Consider the following 15,611-nt stretch of genomic DNA (forward strand, 5'->3'; position numbering starts at 1 on the left):
GCCGGAGGAGAGCCATACTGACTAAGTATCGGGTATAACTGTAGAGTTGCGGTGTCCGCAGCAACTCACAACGTTCCCCCTCGTTTTTACTAGGAAAAGGTGTCAGCACGCTAGGTCACACAATTGATAAGAACCGATTCCCTGTTAATCATGAAATACAGCAGCACATTAATCCGGATTAGTCGCTGGGGACATATTCACCGGAATCGGAATGGCTTTTTTGGATTGGCAAGACGTGCTCCTATGGAGTGTACTGTACCTCCTAGCTGGCGGCACTACGAACAATTGTAGGTATACCTCCGCGTGCGCTTACAGTTTGACTTGTGCAAGATGAATCTCTTTCAGTGGCAGAAAATGAAAACTGCTTCTACTGTGTGCCCATTGACGAGTGCGGGAAACTGTCTGGAATCCTCCAGCAGGGTAGAAGTGCGCCATTGGAGGAAATCCGCTTGATATACAAATCCGGCTGCAATGATTATCGCGGTTTGTTCTGCTGCGAAAACGATCCGAAAGGCATTGAGGAACTTCAAAAACAAAACTGTGGTGTATCTGAAGCCCTTCCAGGGGACCTCAACTACCGCGTCGTTAATGGCAAGGAAGTGAAATTAGGCTCCAGACCATGGATGGCACTGTTCTTGACCAACCGCTCCGCCAATGCCGAACACTTTTGTGGTGGCTCGCTCATAACGCAACGTATGGATACGATACCCTCCTAAACAGATAGCCACAGATTCACTATAGTCACACAATCTCTTGCAGGATTTGTACTCTCGGCAGCGCATTGTTTCACCAAACAGGAGTATGGGGACATGTGAGTTATATGTACAATACCTAAATATGTATTGGCTTCATGTTCTATCTGAATTTTTGATTGATATTGATATTGACGCAGAAACTCCGTGGTGGTTCGCTTGGGAGAGCACGATGTGCGACATATCAGGGACTGCAGGACCTATGGGGACAAGGAGATTTGTGCCCCACCGTCGGAGGATTTCGCCATAAAACAGATAATTTCTCACGAATTCTTCTCGTACAGCTCCAAGTATCACGACATAGCCCTGGTGGAGCTGGCCTCCCAGGTGGAATACAAGAGTGAGTTATTTCGAGTATTTGATGATCGGTGATTTTCAGAGCCAAGCGATCTCTTCTTGCAGTACACATCAAACCCATATGTCTGCCCCTGAACGCCAAGATGCAACAACTGGCAGAAACCATAAATTCCTTCAGCGTGGCCGGATGGGGCAGACTTAATGCCTATTCCGTTCGTGGCTCCGATGTCCTCATGGCCGCCGATCTGCAGCGCACACACCGCAAAATGTGCACCATCAAATATAGTATGTGGGTGAAGGAGAGCCAAATCTGTGCTGGCAGCAGCATCACAGCACAAGATTCCTGCCGCGGCGACTCCGGCGGTCCCCTGGGGAGTCTCGTGAATTACCGCGGTCGACCCCGCTTCGTTCAATTTGGACTGGTGAGCTTTGGATCCGACTATTGCCAGAATCAGGCCGTTTACACAAACGTTGGATATTATCTGCCTTGGATAACCGAAATTATGGCGGAATAACCAATTCGTATAGGTATACATTTACAAGTAAAGTACAAGATTCTTACAGTAAAAGACTAATCAGACCACACAATGCTCTCGATCCAGTCGGTGAAGAGGTGGACCTTGGTATAGACGCTCGGGAGACCCTGGGTGCCGCACACCAAGCCATAGGAGACGATGCCAATTACTTGTTTGAGGCACGGATAGAGCGGATGCTGCACAAAGATGGGTCCACCCGAGTCGCCGTTGCAGGTGTCGGCGTTGCTGGTGAGCGATCCGGCACAGAACTGGGTGCGCGTCTCGATGCCCTGCTGGAGCCGCTCCAGACACTGCTCGTCGCTGAAACGCTGCAGGGTGACCTTCAGTAGGTGCGACGACTTCGTGCCCTTGTCTGAAGTGAACCCCCAGCCGGCGGCAGTCAGTTGGCTGTTCTCGTCGCCGCTGCTGGGTGGCAGGCAAGCGGGTGCCACATGTTCGTTAAAGACTGCCGCCCTGTCTATCTCAATGATGGCAATGTCGTTTTTAAACCCATCCTCGTCATCGTACGACGGGTGCACCACGTAATTGACTACTCGGAAGTCCTGAACTTGGGCATCGTCTGTGGTGCTGTTGTAGTCCAGCTCCCCGAGACGCACCACAAATTTAGGAGAGTCAAAGTCGGGATCAAGTCGTTCGGCCTTCGATCTGTATATGCGGGGATTATTATCAGGCACAGTACTGCTTCCGCAGGTCTTCTACTTACTCGCTGGTTTCCAGACAATGCGCCGCCGTCAGTAAAAATCTGGGATGCACCAGAGCTCCTCCGCAATCCCAGTTGATGTCGGCCTTATCGTTCCCCTTTGTGCCAATCAGCGCCATGAAGGGGAACTCCTGGCCAGCCGCCTTCGAGCCGCCGACAATGAACGGCGTTGAGCGACAGGAGGCTCTTGCCTCGTTGAAACGTTTGCACTCTGGTGAAGAATCGTTTAAATATCACCTTGGTTATCGCAGTTGTTGTTTGCAGCTCACCCCGCTCAAACGGATGCGTTTCATCGGCCGGCTTCTGGCTCTGGTGATCCAGCGGTATCGGACAGCACACGATATCGTTGAACTCGTCACAGTACTTGATATCCGCTCCTATCAAGTGATGGTTGTAGAATATCACGGGACAGTCGGTGGCGGTCAGCTCCATGCACTCGCCTGTCCCATTGTCGCAGAACTCGGCCCAGATACAGGTCGAAAGAAGCAGCAGCAGCCAAAGCTGAACTCCGACTAACGCATCATCCATTTCCGACTGCGTCTCGAGCGAAACTGAGAGTTGATCACGAGGCGAGCTCTTCGACCGCACAATACAATGATCGCCGAGAGCTTTAATCTCAGACAAGTTCTCTGTTGTGACTCATTCATGTGCTTCGAGCTACCAGGAAGAAACACCTCCATTAACCAGTACACGTTCATATAGGATTATTGAATAAATATTTTGAAATCGGCTTAAGCTTGGGCGCTTAGCTTATCAGAGAATAATTTAAGCTATAAATGGTATTATTACTTACAAGATATGATGATTAATGCGAAAACCGGTACACGACAAGATCTATTAATACTAATATATTTAACTTATGCTAGAGCTAGGTATTACGTCTGGAAGGGCTTCTATATCTAGTTGTGGCGCATTCCCATACTTTGCATATGCTGTTGCTGCTGCTGCTGTTGTTGTTGCTGCTGTTGCATGTGCTGCATGTACATTTGCTGCTGTTGGTTGAGCTGCTGTTGCTGTGGATTGCCACCACTACCCAGTGGAACACTCGTTGTTTGCGCCGCATTCACCTGTTGCTGCTGCATAGGTTGTTGTTGCTGCATGGACTGTTGTTGCTGCTGCATGGGTTGCTGCTGCTGCAGCATGGGCTGCTGCTGATGCAGCATAGGTTGCTGCTGCTGCTGCTGTTGCATAGGTTGTTGCTGCTGATGCATAGGTTGTTGTTGCTGCTGCATAGGTTGTTGCTGCTGTTGGTGTTGAGGTTGCAGCGGGGATTGTGTTTGATTTGTAACTGAATTGGCATTGCTTTCGGCGCTAAAATAAAGTGAGAATAAATATTCACGTACTTTCCTTTGTGGCAAAATGCTTACATCTTCTCCGCGTGAATATCCTCCAGATTCAGATACGATATAAAGCGCAGACGCATCTGTAGCAGGGGCGCAGTCGTTTAATGATTGCCTCCGATTCGTTTTTGATAGTGTTCCCCACATGGATGTACTTGATGTGGTAGCTGCATGCGATTAGATGTTGATTAATGTTCAATCATTTTAACAAGAATGTATAATATTTACAGGAAATCGCATATCTGATCCACATATTGCAGGGGTCTGGATCCGCTATGCTTATCGACGACCTCCAGTATCTCATAGAGCAAGATCGCAATGCCCGCCACAGCATTCGGGGTCTCTAGCTCAATGCGTTTCATGAAAGGTCCGAACACATGGCAGAGATAGAGCAGCTGCTGCTCTGTGTGGACGCAGGGTTTCAGCTTCTCCTTGATGTTTCTGGTCATGGCTGCCAGCTTAAAAACCCCCATGTGGTGGAAGACCGAATGGGCCACTGCCAGCACCACAGCGTAGCTCTTTTCCAGCATGGCCTCGCGCACCGTCTTGAAGTTGAACAGCTCGAAGGCATTGAAGCGATACGTCCAGTTCAGCATGTTGGGTGTGTTCAGCATTTCCTTAAGGCGGTCGTAGATGCCGGTCCAGTAGGGTTCCGGCAGGGCAGCCATCACGATTCCCACTGCATTGATGTAGCTGTGGATCTCCTTCTGCGGAATAACCGCATAACCACTAACTATCACGTCGATTAGGTTGTTGGCCACCAGAGCGGGGGCCACTGGGAGACCCAGAAGCTCTACACACGTCACATAGAGCGCATGGGCGGGAGCATTGGGGAACTCGTTGAAACGCCAATCCGTGGTGTAGAACACGTTCTTCCCGCTGATGGCTGTACGAGGGAAAGAGAGATTAGCCTGAGTGTCCGTTAACTAACCTTCATTTTAACTTACTTTCTGATAGTCGCTTGATTAAATTCATGTAGTAACTCAGTTCTGGGTTCCAGAGCAAGTCTTGATTTTGGAGAAAGACCTTATAGGGCTCACTGACGCTCCAGTTTGGTGGCCGAATATCACTGAAGGCACCTGTAATCGTGCTCACCAGCTTCTTTTTCAACGGTGGTCGTTCCCGCAGGATGCGCTCATAGTAGTGCAGGGTGTTGTACAGATAGGTGATGGGTCTATCTGCAATGAGAACCGCCAATCGTTAATTCTTGTTTGGGGCTGCAGTGGCAGTGGGTAGTGGGTACGCACCATGAAACTTGTAGAGTATGCTCAGATGATCAAGTATGAAGCCCAAGATTTGGTGGACATTCGGAATGGTGAGCTCAATGAAGCGATGCACGACCACATCCAGCACGGGCAAGAAGCGCAGGCAGACATTGCTAAAGTATACTGGAAGGGCAAGGTGCGAGGCAGACTCGTCTAGGGCAAACTTTTCGGGATACTTCTGGTGGAAGGAAAGATGCTTGTCCTGCCTAAAAAAAAGAGAGAGAGAGAATTTAAATACAGTTGCCCTCCCTGCCTGGACGTCGGAAATCTCAAAATCTTACCAGTTGCTTTGCTTCCAGTGGTCGGGATTGTTGTCTTTGCAGAATTCCTGCACCCTATTCCGAAGTTCGCTGGCTTTTAGCAACAGCAGCTGAATGATCAGGAAGCAGACCTGCGCCTCATTGCCCTCGTGGGTGCGCAGGGCCAGGCAGAGCACCACGCGGTCGATGGTCACCACATTGAACTTCCAGATCATGTTGTTGATAGTGTCCACGCACTTGTGGATGAAGTCACGGCCATCCGAAGAACTGGCCACCTCTGCGACCAGGTAATCGCAGAACTTGCGCAAATGCGTTGTCAGTGCCCGGGCACTGATTCCCTCAAGGATCCTGAGATAAGTTCAGTGTAATGAAGACCGGAAATGTCGGCGTTTTAAGGTTACTCACTTGTAGGCCACCGGACTGATGTTCTCCGTTTCCCAAATGATCTTGAAGAGCAGGCATAAGAACAGGGGATTTGTAGTAGGGCGCAAGAAGTGGGCAATGATGTCGTTCTCGCTGGTCATCGAGGTCCACGTGCGGTACTCCTCCTCCACGGACTTCTTCAGCTGCTGCTTGTTCTCCGGCGGCTGGGCGTTCTGTGTGAAGTACTCGTTCAGGGCTGGCGGGAAGCAGGCCAGCGACTGCAATGACCAGGAATGGGGCGTGTGCTGCATTATGTTTGCCAAAAAGTCCTTGCACCAGCTCTGCATCTCGTCGCCGCCACCATGCACATGCATGGAGCGTGCCAGCGTCAGGATGAGCACACGGTTCAGCTCCTCGCTCTCGTTGGACGCCACTGCTCCCGGCGACTTGTCGTTAAAGTAACGCGAGAACTGCGGCTGAAACTCTGCCGATCCAATGCTAGTAATCAGGCGCAGGCCAGTCGATTCGAAGCTACATTTTACAATTGGTAAGAAGTGATTAGATCTTCCCCATTTGATTTACTTACAATAGATTGACTTACCATAGATTGAGCTGCATTTTATTGGTCTGCGGCACCGAGGAAAGCGAGTGGAGAAGCGACAGTAGCTGGACACGGTAGTGTGTGGGCACATGGTGCAGGCGGTATGAGAACATTTCCATCAGAGTATGTAGCATAGCCCAGGCGTGGTTCTTGAACACTGTGGGCATTAGTTGGCCTGGGTTTTGGGGAAATGCGTACAATTTATCACCATCAATATCAATTCTATCTGTTGCGTAGCGAGAGAGAACTCACTCAGGAATCCCTTGACGCCAAGCGACTCGATTTCCGTATAGACTAGAAGTCTCGCGTATGTCTCGAGCAGCGCTGCTGCCGGCACTTGACCCTTGGTTTGGGCCTGCTTCAGCATTTGCGTGACGAAACTGTGGATCAGCGACATTTTGCTGTGCACTGTGAGGCTGTCCAGCACTGCCACCGAAAAGTTGACGGCTGGTATCTGGGTGCCATTGGGGGACTTGGAGGTTCCATTGAGGGCCTCCAGGAGAAGACCCATGGGTCGTCCGAAATACTCCTGATTGGTCGAGTATGCATTGCACACAAGAATGATGCGGAAGTCGTTGCCCAGAGTCATGTTCATCATGGTGTTTGGGGAGACCAGGTGCTGCAGGAAGCTGTGGAAGGATTCAACGGTTACTGCCTGTTTTTCACGACAAGACATGGCTGCTTACTCGTGGTGATTCTTCAGGGCAATGGGCAGCGGTCGAGTAATGTTCATATTCTCCACACGGGCCTTCTTCATTAGATGGATCCACACGCAAATTGGGGCCATTTGCCGGACCATAGATGATTTGTTGATGTCCGGCAGCTTGAGCGGCTCCTGCTCCGGATACAGCAGATCGAAAAGCCTGAACACGGGCAGAAAGTTGGTAATCTGGAATAGATTCGCAGTTGAATTCTGTTCGTTTTTTAAATTCTGGCACTTTTCCTACGGGATTCTTTTGAATGCTGCCTGAGATGAATTGCAGAAGGATCCACATCAACTGGTCGCGTCCCTTGCGTAGCTCCAGCTTTGAGAGCTGCCGGGGAAGATACACATAGTAAAAAAATGTATTGTTCGTTCAGTGAAGCGTACCTTCTCGTGCAAAGACAGGACAATGTGCATAAAGCTGACAAACTGAAAGAGCACAAAGTAAATCAGCTGCGAGGAGAGATGTAGCCAGACCCACTCGTTGGGTGTGATCTGTTCGTCGGAGGAGTTGAAGCCACTGCCTGCAGTGGTGTCATTTGCCTCAGTCATTTCCATGGCATGGATGATCAGGTTGACCAGCTGCTCCTCCAGTGCATTGTACCGCTGCTTTTGGTGCTTTTGCAGGTTCAGCATTTGCGAGACCATCTCGCGCGAGTACGGCTGCTCCAGCACATAGCGCAGCAGGGGCCGCTGTTCCTCCAACAGCTCCGGCTCGTAGGGCAGACTGCCCTTGAAGTTGAACTTCAGGGTATTGTGGTCCAGGCGCCAGGAGTTCATCATATGATCGGCGTAGCCAAAGTGCTCCACAATGGGCAGCATGTTGGCGTGTCCAATGATCGATACCATCTGGGCCGTAGTGCGGAACTCCTCGACAAAATCAGTCATCAGCTTGTTCAGCTTCCAGTGATAGGGAAACGGCCGCATTATCTCGTTGGCAACGAAGTAAGCCGGCAACAAGCAATTATTCCGATCAAACAGGAAGCGCAGTATCTCCTCCACGGCTAGTAGCTGCGGCATGTAAGTCACATTGACGTTGAGGGGGAACCACTGCGCTTTGTCTCGGCACACCTTCATTATCTCGCGCACTCCCTTGTAGTCCACCTGCATGATCACCTTCTTGATGAGCCGAAAACTTTCGATCCAAAAGGTCTTGTGTTCGTAGTCCAGTTTCTCGCACATCAAGACCTTGTCGCAGAGCATCCAAGCTGTTATCACATGCGCGTCTACCAGCTTTACCAGCGCAGCCATCATTACTCTCATATGGTAACTAGACGCGCTGGCGGCCCGCAGCAGATACAACCGCAGGACGTGCTCCCGATGCTCCTGCGCAACGTTTCCGAAGGCCGTAACTGCAAAATACATTGGTCAGACAAAACAAAACCACTGGTAGTCACCCATACCCAAATCATTGGAGAAATTTTTAGCCTTGTCCTCTTCGCCATTTGGCTTAAAGACGATGACGCTTCCAAAGGCCTCGTCGATCGAGTCTACTTTCTGTAAGAGGCAAAAGTATTAGCTCTGCAGATTTTCTTCGATTCCGGTACTCCGGGCCTTACCAGGAAGTCGTTTACGGTGTCTATTATTTGCGTTTCCATTTCCATTTAAAAATTTCGCATTTCTCGCCGCATAAACAAAATTCCCGACTGGCCCCGGCTCTGGCGACAATCGATAACGCACGCCAATTGATGTACGATAACTTTTGGCCAGCCCTGGTGCACAGCTGCATGTAAACTTTGGCTGGAATTTTCTGTCTGGTCGGTGAAAAACAATGAAAAAGGTGCTGGTTACAGGTGGAACTGGCCTTGTGGGCAAGGCCCTAGAAGCTATCATCAAGAAACAAGGACCCACGGAAGAGGAATGGTTTTTTGCCGGGTCCAAAGATGCCGACTTGACGTGAGTATTGTTGGAATCGGCACACGTTAGTGAATAAAGCAAACATCTTCATAGGAATCTGGCAGCCACGCAGGCACTGTTCACAAAGGAGAAGCCTACGCATGTCATTCACTTGGCCGCCATGGTTGGCGGCCTGTTCCACAACATGAACAATAATCTGGACTTTTTGGTGAGCAGAACTGGCCTTAAACATGACAGCAAAATCTAACGTTCCTTGTTCACAGCGAAACAATCTGCTGATCAATGACAATGTTCTGCAAACGGCCCACGAGCAGGGATGCATCAAAGTCGTCTCATGCCTGTCCACTTGCATATTCCCGGACAAGACCACATATCCCATAGATGAGACCATGGTCCACGATGGTCCGCCACACCCTTCCAATTACGGATACTCCTACGCAAAGCGACTGATCGACATTCAGAACCATGCGTACAACGACAAGTACGGACACTTGTACACTTCTGTGATTCCCTGCAATATTTTCGGTCCCCACGACAACTACAAGCCCGAAGTGAGTCACGTCATACCGGGCATGATCAATCGCATGCACAAGCTGATCACGGAGCAACCCGATACGCCAGAACGCGAGAAAGTCTTCACAGTTTTTGGCAGTGGCAAGCCTCTGCGACAGTTTATCTACTCCCTGGATTTGGCAGAGCTGATGATTTGGGTGCTGCGGAACTACGACAGCGTCGAGCCAATTGTTCTGAGTGTCGACGAAATCCAGGAAGTTACCATCTTCGAGGTGGCCCAGGCAATAGCTACAGCATTTGAGTTTAAGGTGAGGAGATAGGAGCACCCCAGGGGGAACATTAATAATAATTTCTTTTCCTACTTTAGGGTAAACTTGTCTGTGATACAACAAAGGCGGACGGGCAGTATAAGAAGACGGCGTCCAATGCTAAGCTCCGCAGCCTACTGCCGGAGTACACATTCACGGACTTTGAATCGGCTATTAAAACATCGGTAGAATGGTACAGAAGCCACTATGAACAGGCCAGAAAATAGCTCCGATGTGAGGCTGATCCGAGTTTCCTAATGCACAAGCAACAAATGTAAATAAATTCCTTATTTCTTCAGAAATTTAAGGCGATCAAACTCAGTATTTATATCCAACAAGCGGCTGTAATCACTAACAAAAGCACACGGTGAGTAGCTCAGTCTTGCCAGGAGTCGCCATATATATTTTTATTCGGACGTCCAGTGGCTACTTCTGGTGCTGGCTCGACAGGACGCTGCCGAACGGGCGCCTGAGGCTCGTAGGGCTTTGAGTATGGACTTTGCTGATGCGTCGCGTACCCCTCTCGATTCTTCTTGCGCAAATCTTCGTAAGTTTGTCCTGGCTTTGCCGGCTCCAAAGGCAGCTCAGTGTCCATCATTTGGCCAGATGCTGTTATTAAAGGAAGTTTAAAAAATTCACAATGAAATCAATCCAGATTACTCACAGTCCAGGCTGGGCCGGTATGTGTCATCTAAGCCAGCCAAAGTCGGCCGTGATTCAGTGTCCAAGTTCAGAGCAGTGCTGCGTGAAGGCTTGAGTCCCTCATCGGTGTACACATCAGCGGAGCTGGGCGAGAAGGGAGCCAATGTAAATGCTCGGGTCAGACTCTCGTCTGGCGAGATGGTGTTGATGACACCACCACCCTGTCGGCGCTGGCGCAGGACTTCGCCTAGGCGGGAGTTCGGCAGCCGCATTATCTTTTCGGCGCACTTTTGCTGGTAGCTGAACTTGCCCACAAAGTAGCCCAGGATGACACCCATGACCACTTTGGGAACAGCTCCGTATTTGCCATTGCCCTTCAAGTAGCCGTTCTTCACACCAAAGTAGGCCAATAGCCCCAGACCAGTGCCAAATGGCAGCGAGCGCTGGAGGAAAGATTCGGTGTTGCACTCACGTAACGCCTTCACCTCTTCCGCAGAGAACCGATAATCTGCCTGAAAATTAACGATTGAATTAAAGATTTGATAAAACAAAACACATTGTACTGACCAGTGGGTGCAGATTTTGTTGCTGAGGCGGTCGGGAGCCATCACTCAACGGCGAATCCATGATGACACAATTTAATGGAGAATTTATGAAATAGTTTGTCGGTATATGTAGAAGATTGGGGGCGGCCGGCTCAGGTTATTTGCCAGCCCTGGCAAAAAGCGGAAGCAGCACTGTCTAAATGCGCGCGCCGTTTTAGCTCTTTTCAATTATGATGTATTAATTCGGAAATGATATTGTCATTTTGTAGTCAACCCTAAACACAGACAAAAGGCAGCGCAAAAAATGTCAAAAACAGAAAACGCATTTAGATACTGTATCAGATAAAATATAATACAAATTGATAGTATTTTCGCTATATTCGCGTGCAGGGCTGATGACAAGCACAACAACTAGTGCCAGGGATGCAACACGCACGCAGATTATGACATTTTCGCTGTCAAGTAAAGTTACAGCTGTGTCGTCTGCTGGCCCGATCCAGAGCCTGTTGTAATTAATTAAAGTTTTGTATTTTTTGGAAATGTTCTCCGCCACCACACACTCTGTGGTAAGTGTGCATGTGCGCGCCGCACGGGCCACCAACCACCGCCCGTTGCCGCTGATCCGTTCATCACTGACGCTCGTTTCCTCTTACGTTTAATGACAGCCCTACCTCTACCTTGGCAACTTTAGTAGAAAACCACACTATTACACTGTGAAGCGTACCAAGCTGCCAGGAGGAGCTGGGGCGGCGCGCCTTTTTGCTGACAAATCAAAGTCGTCCACACAGCCAAAGACGACGGGCAAGTGCCATGAGCTCGTGCTGGAGTTCAAGAACCTGCTCATTCGGTCGGGCGCCAACCTACAGAGCATGGTGGAGAGGGCTGTCAGGCCGAACGGAATTCTGAACGCGGTGCTGGTGAACGATGCCTTCGCCAAGGTGACTCGCATGCTGCCCGCCATCGGAAATGTTCACGTCACGTTAGTGGAACCAGTTACACAGATCGGCCATGATCAGCAAACAAATTATCAGTTTGAAGTCTCTTTGGACGGGGCAGCAGGCGCCCAGTCTATAGGCGCACACGTGTAAATCAATCCATCCATAACTCCACTTGTTCCTTGTTAATCTGTAATTCAATTTCAGCAAAATGTATCCAATCGTAACGCAAAGTCTTCTAAATCCGCTCTTCTCTTACCATCAACTGTGAGTACCAACGAGGCAGCCGAGGACACGGGCGCTTGTTAACTTTGATTTTCCAACAGGAGGCAGTTACGCGGCTTCAAGACGGATCGCTCCATAGATGCGGAGCAGAAACGAAATCCAACGATGACGTCCAGACTGAAGAACGCACTGGGGACGACATCACAAAAGCTAGATGGGGAAACCAACATTCAGGGGGAGAAAATAAGAAAGCTACTGTCCAAAGCCGAAGGACACGGAGCCACCCACAACGCGGTAAGATGCAGGGCAGTCTTGATTGGCTGGATTGGCTAGCTCTTATATTCGTTTAATTTCCAGGAGAACCTGAAGATTGCATTTGCCGAGGGGTATTTGGCCGCAGCAAACTCGGAAGATTCACCGAAAACGGGCAAAACAATGAAGTATCTGAAGGTATTATTTAAGTTCGGCCAATTAAATATTTTGGCACATTCCCTTTCCGTTGGAACCTCGTCGCCTAATTTCTCATATAATGCCCAGTAATTATCACACAGATATTTCAGACACTCATCGTTGTTGTCGTTTTTATTGGCATATTCCTGAGCTTCTTTACCACTTCGAACGGATCCGTCTTTCGGTAAGTCGTCGCATCAGAGCGTCGCTAGAGCAGTATTAATGTTGGTCGCTTTTAGTAGCATTCAGCTGGGTAACCAGGTGGAAGTTGATCCGGAGGAAATCAATGTCACATTCGACGACGTCAAGGGCTGCGACGAAGCTAAGCAGGAGCTCAAGGAGGTGGTTGAGTTCCTCAAGAATCCCGACAAGTTCTCGAACCTAGGCGGCAAGCTTCCAAAGGGTGTGCTCCTGGTTGGACCTCCAGGAACTGGAAAAACCCTGCTGGCACGTGCCGTGGCAGGCGAGGCCAAAGTGCCATTCTTCCATGCCGCCGGACCTGAGTTCGACGAGGTTCTCGTTGGGCAAGGCGCCAGACGTGTGCGAGACCTGTTCAGTAAGTACGATTCGCTACCTTTAGAGACTTCAATCTAATCCACACCTTCTGCAGAGGCGGCCAAGGCTCGCGCTCCGTGTGTGATCTTTATCGATGAAATTGATTCGGTGGGCGCGAAGAGGACAAACTCTGTGCTGCATCCGTATGCGAATCAAACCATAAACCAGCTGCTCTCCGAAATGGATGGCTTCCATCAAAATGCTGGCGTCATTGTGTTGGGTGCCACCAATCGCCGTGACGACCTGGATCAGGCTCTACTGCGTCCCGGTCGATTCGATGTCGAGGTGGTGGTATCCACACCAGACTTTACTGGCCGCAAGGAAATCCTCTCTCTGTATTTAACCAAAATTCTGCACGATGATATCGATCTGGATATGCTAGCACGGGGCACCTCTGGGTTCACGGGTGCAGACCTGGAGAACATGATTAACCAGGCGGCATTAAGGTGAGGTAGATTTAACGGGAATGGCCAGTGAGTGGAACTAAGAATAATATCCCTTGCAGAGCTGCTATCGACGGAGCTGAGACGGTTAACATGAAGCACTTGGAGACAGCACGAGACAAGGTACTTATGGGCCCCGAGCGCAAAGCTCGCCTGCCCGATGAGGAGGCAAACACCATTACGGCCTACCACGAGGGTGGCCATGCGATTGTCGCCTATTACACAAAGGAGTCGCATCCCCTGCATAAGGTAACCATCATGCCCCGCGGCCCGTCGCTAGGACACACCGCGTACATACCGGAGAAGGAGCGATACCATGTCACTAAGGCTCAGCTGTTGGCCATGATGGACACCATGATGGGCGGACGTGCTGCCGAAGAGATCATCTTTGGATTGGACAAGATAACCTCGGGAGCCAGCAGCGATCTCAAACAGGCTACCTCTATTGCCACACATATGGTCAAGGACTGGGGCATGTCGGAAAAGGTGGGTCTGCGTACGATTGAGCCAAGCAAGGGTCTGGGCACCGGGGAGACCCTGGGACCAAACACCATTGAGGCGGTGGATGCCGAAATCAAGCGCATCCTCAGCGATAGCTACGAGAGGGCGAAGGCCATTCTGAAGAAACATACCAAGGAGCACAAGGCGCTTGCCGAGGCTCTCTTAAAGTACGAGACTCTGGATGCTGACGATATCAAGGCAATATTACACGACAACCAGACGTAGTTTCCTCTTTTAACGATTGCCCTTGGTGGGCATGGGGCTGAACTGCAAACAATTTTTTAGTTATACCGCAAAACTAAAAGAAAAGATATAAAACTAGAACGGGACGCTGACAGACAGTTAAGAAATAAAGTGTTATACATATTTTAGTAATGTTTTCCATCATGCACGTAGTATAAAATTTAAATTTTAGTTTGAAATAAATATAAAATTGAAGTCATTTCATCAGTTGTGTTGTCCACCGATAACATTTTCGATACCAAAACTGCACAAGTATGTCGATGTTGTCTCCAGCCCTGCGCAAAGGCCAGCTAATTGATTGAACGGGACCGTGTTTTTTTCTTCTTTTTAATAAATTCCTAAAGTGATCAAATAAAATGTGCGACTACAAGATATCCGAGCGCGCATACACGAAGCTGATATTCCATGCGGCCAAATATCCCCACCAGGCAGTGAACGGTCTGCTTCTGGCCGAAAAGACATCGAAAGGGTCGCTGGTGGAAATCGTTGATGCAATACCGCTGTTTCATCAATGCCTGCACGTCACCCCCATGGCCGAGATTGCCCTTATGCAGGTGGGTTGCGGGTTACACAAGTATAATTGCCCATTTCCGCGCATCGTGACATGTGTGGTGTGCTCACAATTGGGTAATTTCAGATTGATGCCTATGCAGAACAGGAAGACCTCGTGATTGCCGGATACTATGCGGCCCCAGAGAACTTCTACGACAACCAGATAGATAAAGCGCCGGCCGTAAAAATCGCTGACAAGATCCAGGAGAACTTCAAGAACGCCTGCCTCGCTTTGGTAGACAACAAGCTGGTGACTTTGGAGCATGATCGTGCCGCCATTCAGGTCTACAGCTGTGCGGGCGACTCTGCCCGATGGTCAAAGGCCAAGTTCACACTGTCGCAGTCGGCACAGACACTGGAGGGCGTCTCTCTGCTGCTGAAGCGGGGCGCCATGCGCGACGTGATTGACTTTGACAACCACCTGGACAACCCGGAGAACGATTGGACCAACGAATTCCTCAACCAGTCGCTGAACGACCTGCAGAAGCTTTACTAGTCACTGTCGCCCCGCCCCACTTGGTAAAAGGGTACCGTACCCCTATTGTAACAATATATGTATGTTATAGTTTAGCAAATTCGCATTCGAAAAAGCACAGAGAAGCAGAGCCGGAAATTCAACCTTGCAATTTAATTTATTGTAATTACAATTGGGTTTCAGTAATCTTTAGAATAATGCATATAAGTTAAATAACATTCAACTAATTAATAAATAATCAATTCTTTCATATTTCTGTCCCAGGAGTATACGATACGTCGCGTCCCGAGCCATTGTCCGTGTCCGTCTGTTGCTTCAATTACGAGCATTCGTATTCCCCCGTTCAGTCCTGTCCGACTATGGTCCTGTGATGTTGTCCCACTATGCCCCTATCCCGTCTGAAGTTTGATAGTAAACCTAAGCGCGTTTACAATTAATTTAAATCGAGAATAAATTCAAAATGAATAATATGTATATAATTTTGCTCTTGGTTTGCTTCTGGCATGTAAATTTAAATATTTTACAACAATATTGTAATTGTAATTGTAAT

The 15,611-nt window shown here is 49.3% G+C and overlaps 7 protein-coding genes across 10 annotated transcripts; 4 read left to right on the plus strand and 3 right to left on the minus strand.

The window, feature by feature from the left end:
• The first annotated feature begins 128 nt into the window (after nt 1-128).
• Nucleotides 129-1,620, plus strand: LOC108158358 (serine protease grass-like). The gene is made up of 5 exons (XM_033392375.1): nt 129-287; nt 346-693; nt 760-811; nt 893-1,092; nt 1,155-1,620. The coding sequence occupies exons 1-5, from the start codon at nt 212-214 to the stop codon at nt 1,562-1,564; spliced, it is 1,086 nt and encodes a 361-aa protein (XP_033248266.1). The 5' UTR covers nt 129-211; the 3' UTR covers nt 1,565-1,620.
• Nucleotides 1,551-2,909, minus strand: LOC108158359 (serine protease snake). Its single transcript, XM_017290613.2, has 3 exons — nt 2,555-2,909; nt 2,289-2,496; nt 1,551-2,230 (listed from the first exon to the last, which is right to left on the minus strand). The coding sequence occupies exons 1-3, from the start codon at nt 2,811-2,813 to the stop codon at nt 1,621-1,623; spliced, it is 1,077 nt and encodes a 358-aa protein (XP_017146102.1). The 5' UTR covers nt 2,814-2,909; the 3' UTR covers nt 1,551-1,620.
• Nucleotides 2,910-2,984: 75 nt separating this feature from the next.
• Nucleotides 2,985-8,469, minus strand: LOC117188462 (mediator of RNA polymerase II transcription subunit 23-like). The gene is given in 15 exon segments (XM_033392374.1): nt 2,985-3,596; nt 3,653-3,716; nt 3,719-3,792; nt 3,854-4,511; nt 4,573-4,803; nt 4,873-5,096; nt 5,172-5,498; nt 5,556-6,044; nt 6,115-6,289; nt 6,367-6,743; nt 6,801-7,003; nt 7,062-7,148; nt 7,205-8,169; nt 8,221-8,314; nt 8,377-8,469. Coding segments are annotated over 15 exon segments (4,425 nt in total). The 5' UTR covers nt 8,422-8,469; the 3' UTR covers nt 2,985-3,184.
• Nucleotides 8,470-8,563: 94 nt separating this feature from the next.
• On the plus strand, nt 8,564-9,812 carry LOC117188463 (probable GDP-L-fucose synthase). Its single transcript, XM_033392376.1, has 4 exons — nt 8,564-8,713; nt 8,768-8,882; nt 8,938-9,495; nt 9,555-9,812. Exons 1-4 carry the CDS (start codon nt 8,589-8,591, stop codon nt 9,720-9,722), a joined length of 966 nt encoding a protein of 321 aa, XP_033248267.1. The 5' UTR covers nt 8,564-8,588; the 3' UTR covers nt 9,723-9,812.
• On the minus strand, nt 9,798-10,887 carry LOC117188464 (OCIA domain-containing protein 1). Its single transcript, XM_033392377.1, has 3 exons — nt 10,705-10,887; nt 10,160-10,649; nt 9,798-10,104 (listed from the first exon to the last, which is right to left on the minus strand). Exons 1-3 carry the CDS (start codon nt 10,762-10,764, stop codon nt 9,872-9,874), a joined length of 783 nt encoding a protein of 260 aa, XP_033248268.1. The 5' UTR covers nt 10,765-10,887; the 3' UTR covers nt 9,798-9,871.
• A 183-nt stretch (nt 10,888-11,070) lies between these two features.
• Nucleotides 11,071-14,162, plus strand: LOC108158354 (ATP-dependent zinc metalloprotease YME1L). Of its 4 annotated transcripts, none has more exons than XM_017290604.2 (9): nt 11,071-11,248; nt 11,348-11,766; nt 11,825-11,884; nt 11,944-12,136; nt 12,200-12,292; nt 12,394-12,476; nt 12,532-12,848; nt 12,903-13,293; nt 13,353-14,162. In XM_017290604.2, the coding sequence occupies exons 1-9, from the start codon at nt 11,222-11,224 to the stop codon at nt 14,014-14,016; spliced, it is 2,247 nt and encodes a 748-aa protein (XP_017146093.1). In that variant the 5' UTR covers nt 11,071-11,221; the 3' UTR covers nt 14,017-14,162. The 4 variants fall into 4 exon arrangements, with proteins under 4 accessions (XP_017146093.1, XP_017146094.1, XP_017146095.1 ...); XM_017290605.2 differs by having other exon boundaries at nt 11,101-11,248; nt 12,535-12,848; XM_017290606.2 differs by having other exon boundaries at nt 11,104-11,248; nt 12,403-12,476.
• A 133-nt stretch (nt 14,163-14,295) lies between these two features.
• LOC117188465 (ER membrane protein complex subunit 8/9 homolog) lies at nt 14,296-15,531 on the plus strand. The gene is made up of 2 exons (XM_033392378.1): nt 14,296-14,588; nt 14,672-15,531. Exons 1-2 carry the CDS (start codon nt 14,391-14,393, stop codon nt 15,080-15,082), a joined length of 609 nt encoding a protein of 202 aa, XP_033248269.1. The 5' UTR covers nt 14,296-14,390; the 3' UTR covers nt 15,083-15,531.
• The last annotated feature ends 80 nt before the right edge of the window (nt 15,532-15,611 follow it).

This window comes from Drosophila miranda, chromosome 3 (genome assembly GCF_003369915.1).
Source record: "Drosophila miranda strain MSH22 chromosome 3, D.miranda_PacBio2.1, whole genome shotgun sequence".
Lineage (NCBI taxonomy): Eukaryota > Metazoa > Arthropoda > Insecta > Diptera > Drosophilidae > Drosophila > Drosophila miranda.

Excerpts from the sequence above, each read along its gene's own strand:
- LOC108158359 (XM_017290613.2), bottom strand. The coding sequence starts at position 2,813 with ATGGATGATGCGTTAGTCGGAGTTCAGCTTTGGCTGCTGCTGCTTCTT. Across the intron at positions 2,497-2,554 it reads AACGCATCCGTTTGAGCGGG|AGTGCAAACGTTTCAACGAG; the intron begins GTGAGCTGCAAA and ends ATTCTTCACCAG. Across the intron at positions 2,231-2,288 it reads CATTGTCTGGAAACCAGCGA|ATCGAAGGCCGAACGACTTG; the intron begins GTAAGTAGAAGA and ends CCGCATATACAG.
- LOC117188463 (XM_033392376.1), top strand. The coding sequence starts at position 8,589 with ATGAAAAAGGTGCTGGTTACAGGTGGAACTGGCCTTGTGGGCAAGGCC. Across the intron at positions 8,883-8,937 it reads ACAATAATCTGGACTTTTTG|CGAAACAATCTGCTGATCAA; the intron begins GTGAGCAGAACT and ends CCTTGTTCACAG. Across the intron at positions 9,496-9,554 it reads CTACAGCATTTGAGTTTAAG|GGTAAACTTGTCTGTGATAC; the intron begins GTGAGGAGATAG and ends TTCCTACTTTAG.
- LOC117188464 (XM_033392377.1), bottom strand. The coding sequence starts at position 10,764 with ATGGATTCGCCGTTGAGTGATGGCTCCCGACCGCCTCAGCAACAAAAT. Across the intron at positions 10,650-10,704 it reads AACAAAATCTGCACCCACTG|GCAGATTATCGGTTCTCTGC; the intron begins GTCAGTACAATG and ends GTTAATTTTCAG. Across the intron at positions 10,105-10,159 it reads ATACCGGCCCAGCCTGGACT|CATCTGGCCAAATGATGGAC; the intron begins GTGAGTAATCTG and ends CTTTAATAACAG.
- LOC108158354 (XM_017290604.2), top strand. The coding sequence starts at position 11,222 with ATGTTCTCCGCCACCACACACTCTGTG. Across the intron at positions 12,293-12,393 it reads AAACAATGAAGTATCTGAAG|ATATTTCAGACACTCATCGT; the intron begins GTATTATTTAAG and ends ATTATCACACAG. Across the intron at positions 12,849-12,902 it reads ACGTGTGCGAGACCTGTTCA|AGGCGGCCAAGGCTCGCGCT; the intron begins GTAAGTACGATT and ends CACCTTCTGCAG.
- LOC117188465 (XM_033392378.1), top strand. The coding sequence starts at position 14,391 with ATGTGCGACTACAAGATATCCGAGCGCGCATACACGAAGCTGATATTC. Across the intron at positions 14,589-14,671 it reads CCGAGATTGCCCTTATGCAG|ATTGATGCCTATGCAGAACA; the intron begins GTGGGTTGCGGG and ends GGGTAATTTCAG.
- LOC108158358 (XM_033392375.1), top strand. The coding sequence starts at position 212 with ATGGCTTTTTTGGATTGGCAAGACGTGCTCCTATGGAGTGTACTGTAC. Across the intron at positions 288-345 it reads TGGCGGCACTACGAACAATT|TGGCAGAAAATGAAAACTGC; the intron begins GTAGGTATACCT and ends AATCTCTTTCAG. Across the intron at positions 694-759 it reads TGGCTCGCTCATAACGCAAC|GATTTGTACTCTCGGCAGCG; the intron begins GTATGGATACGA and ends AATCTCTTGCAG.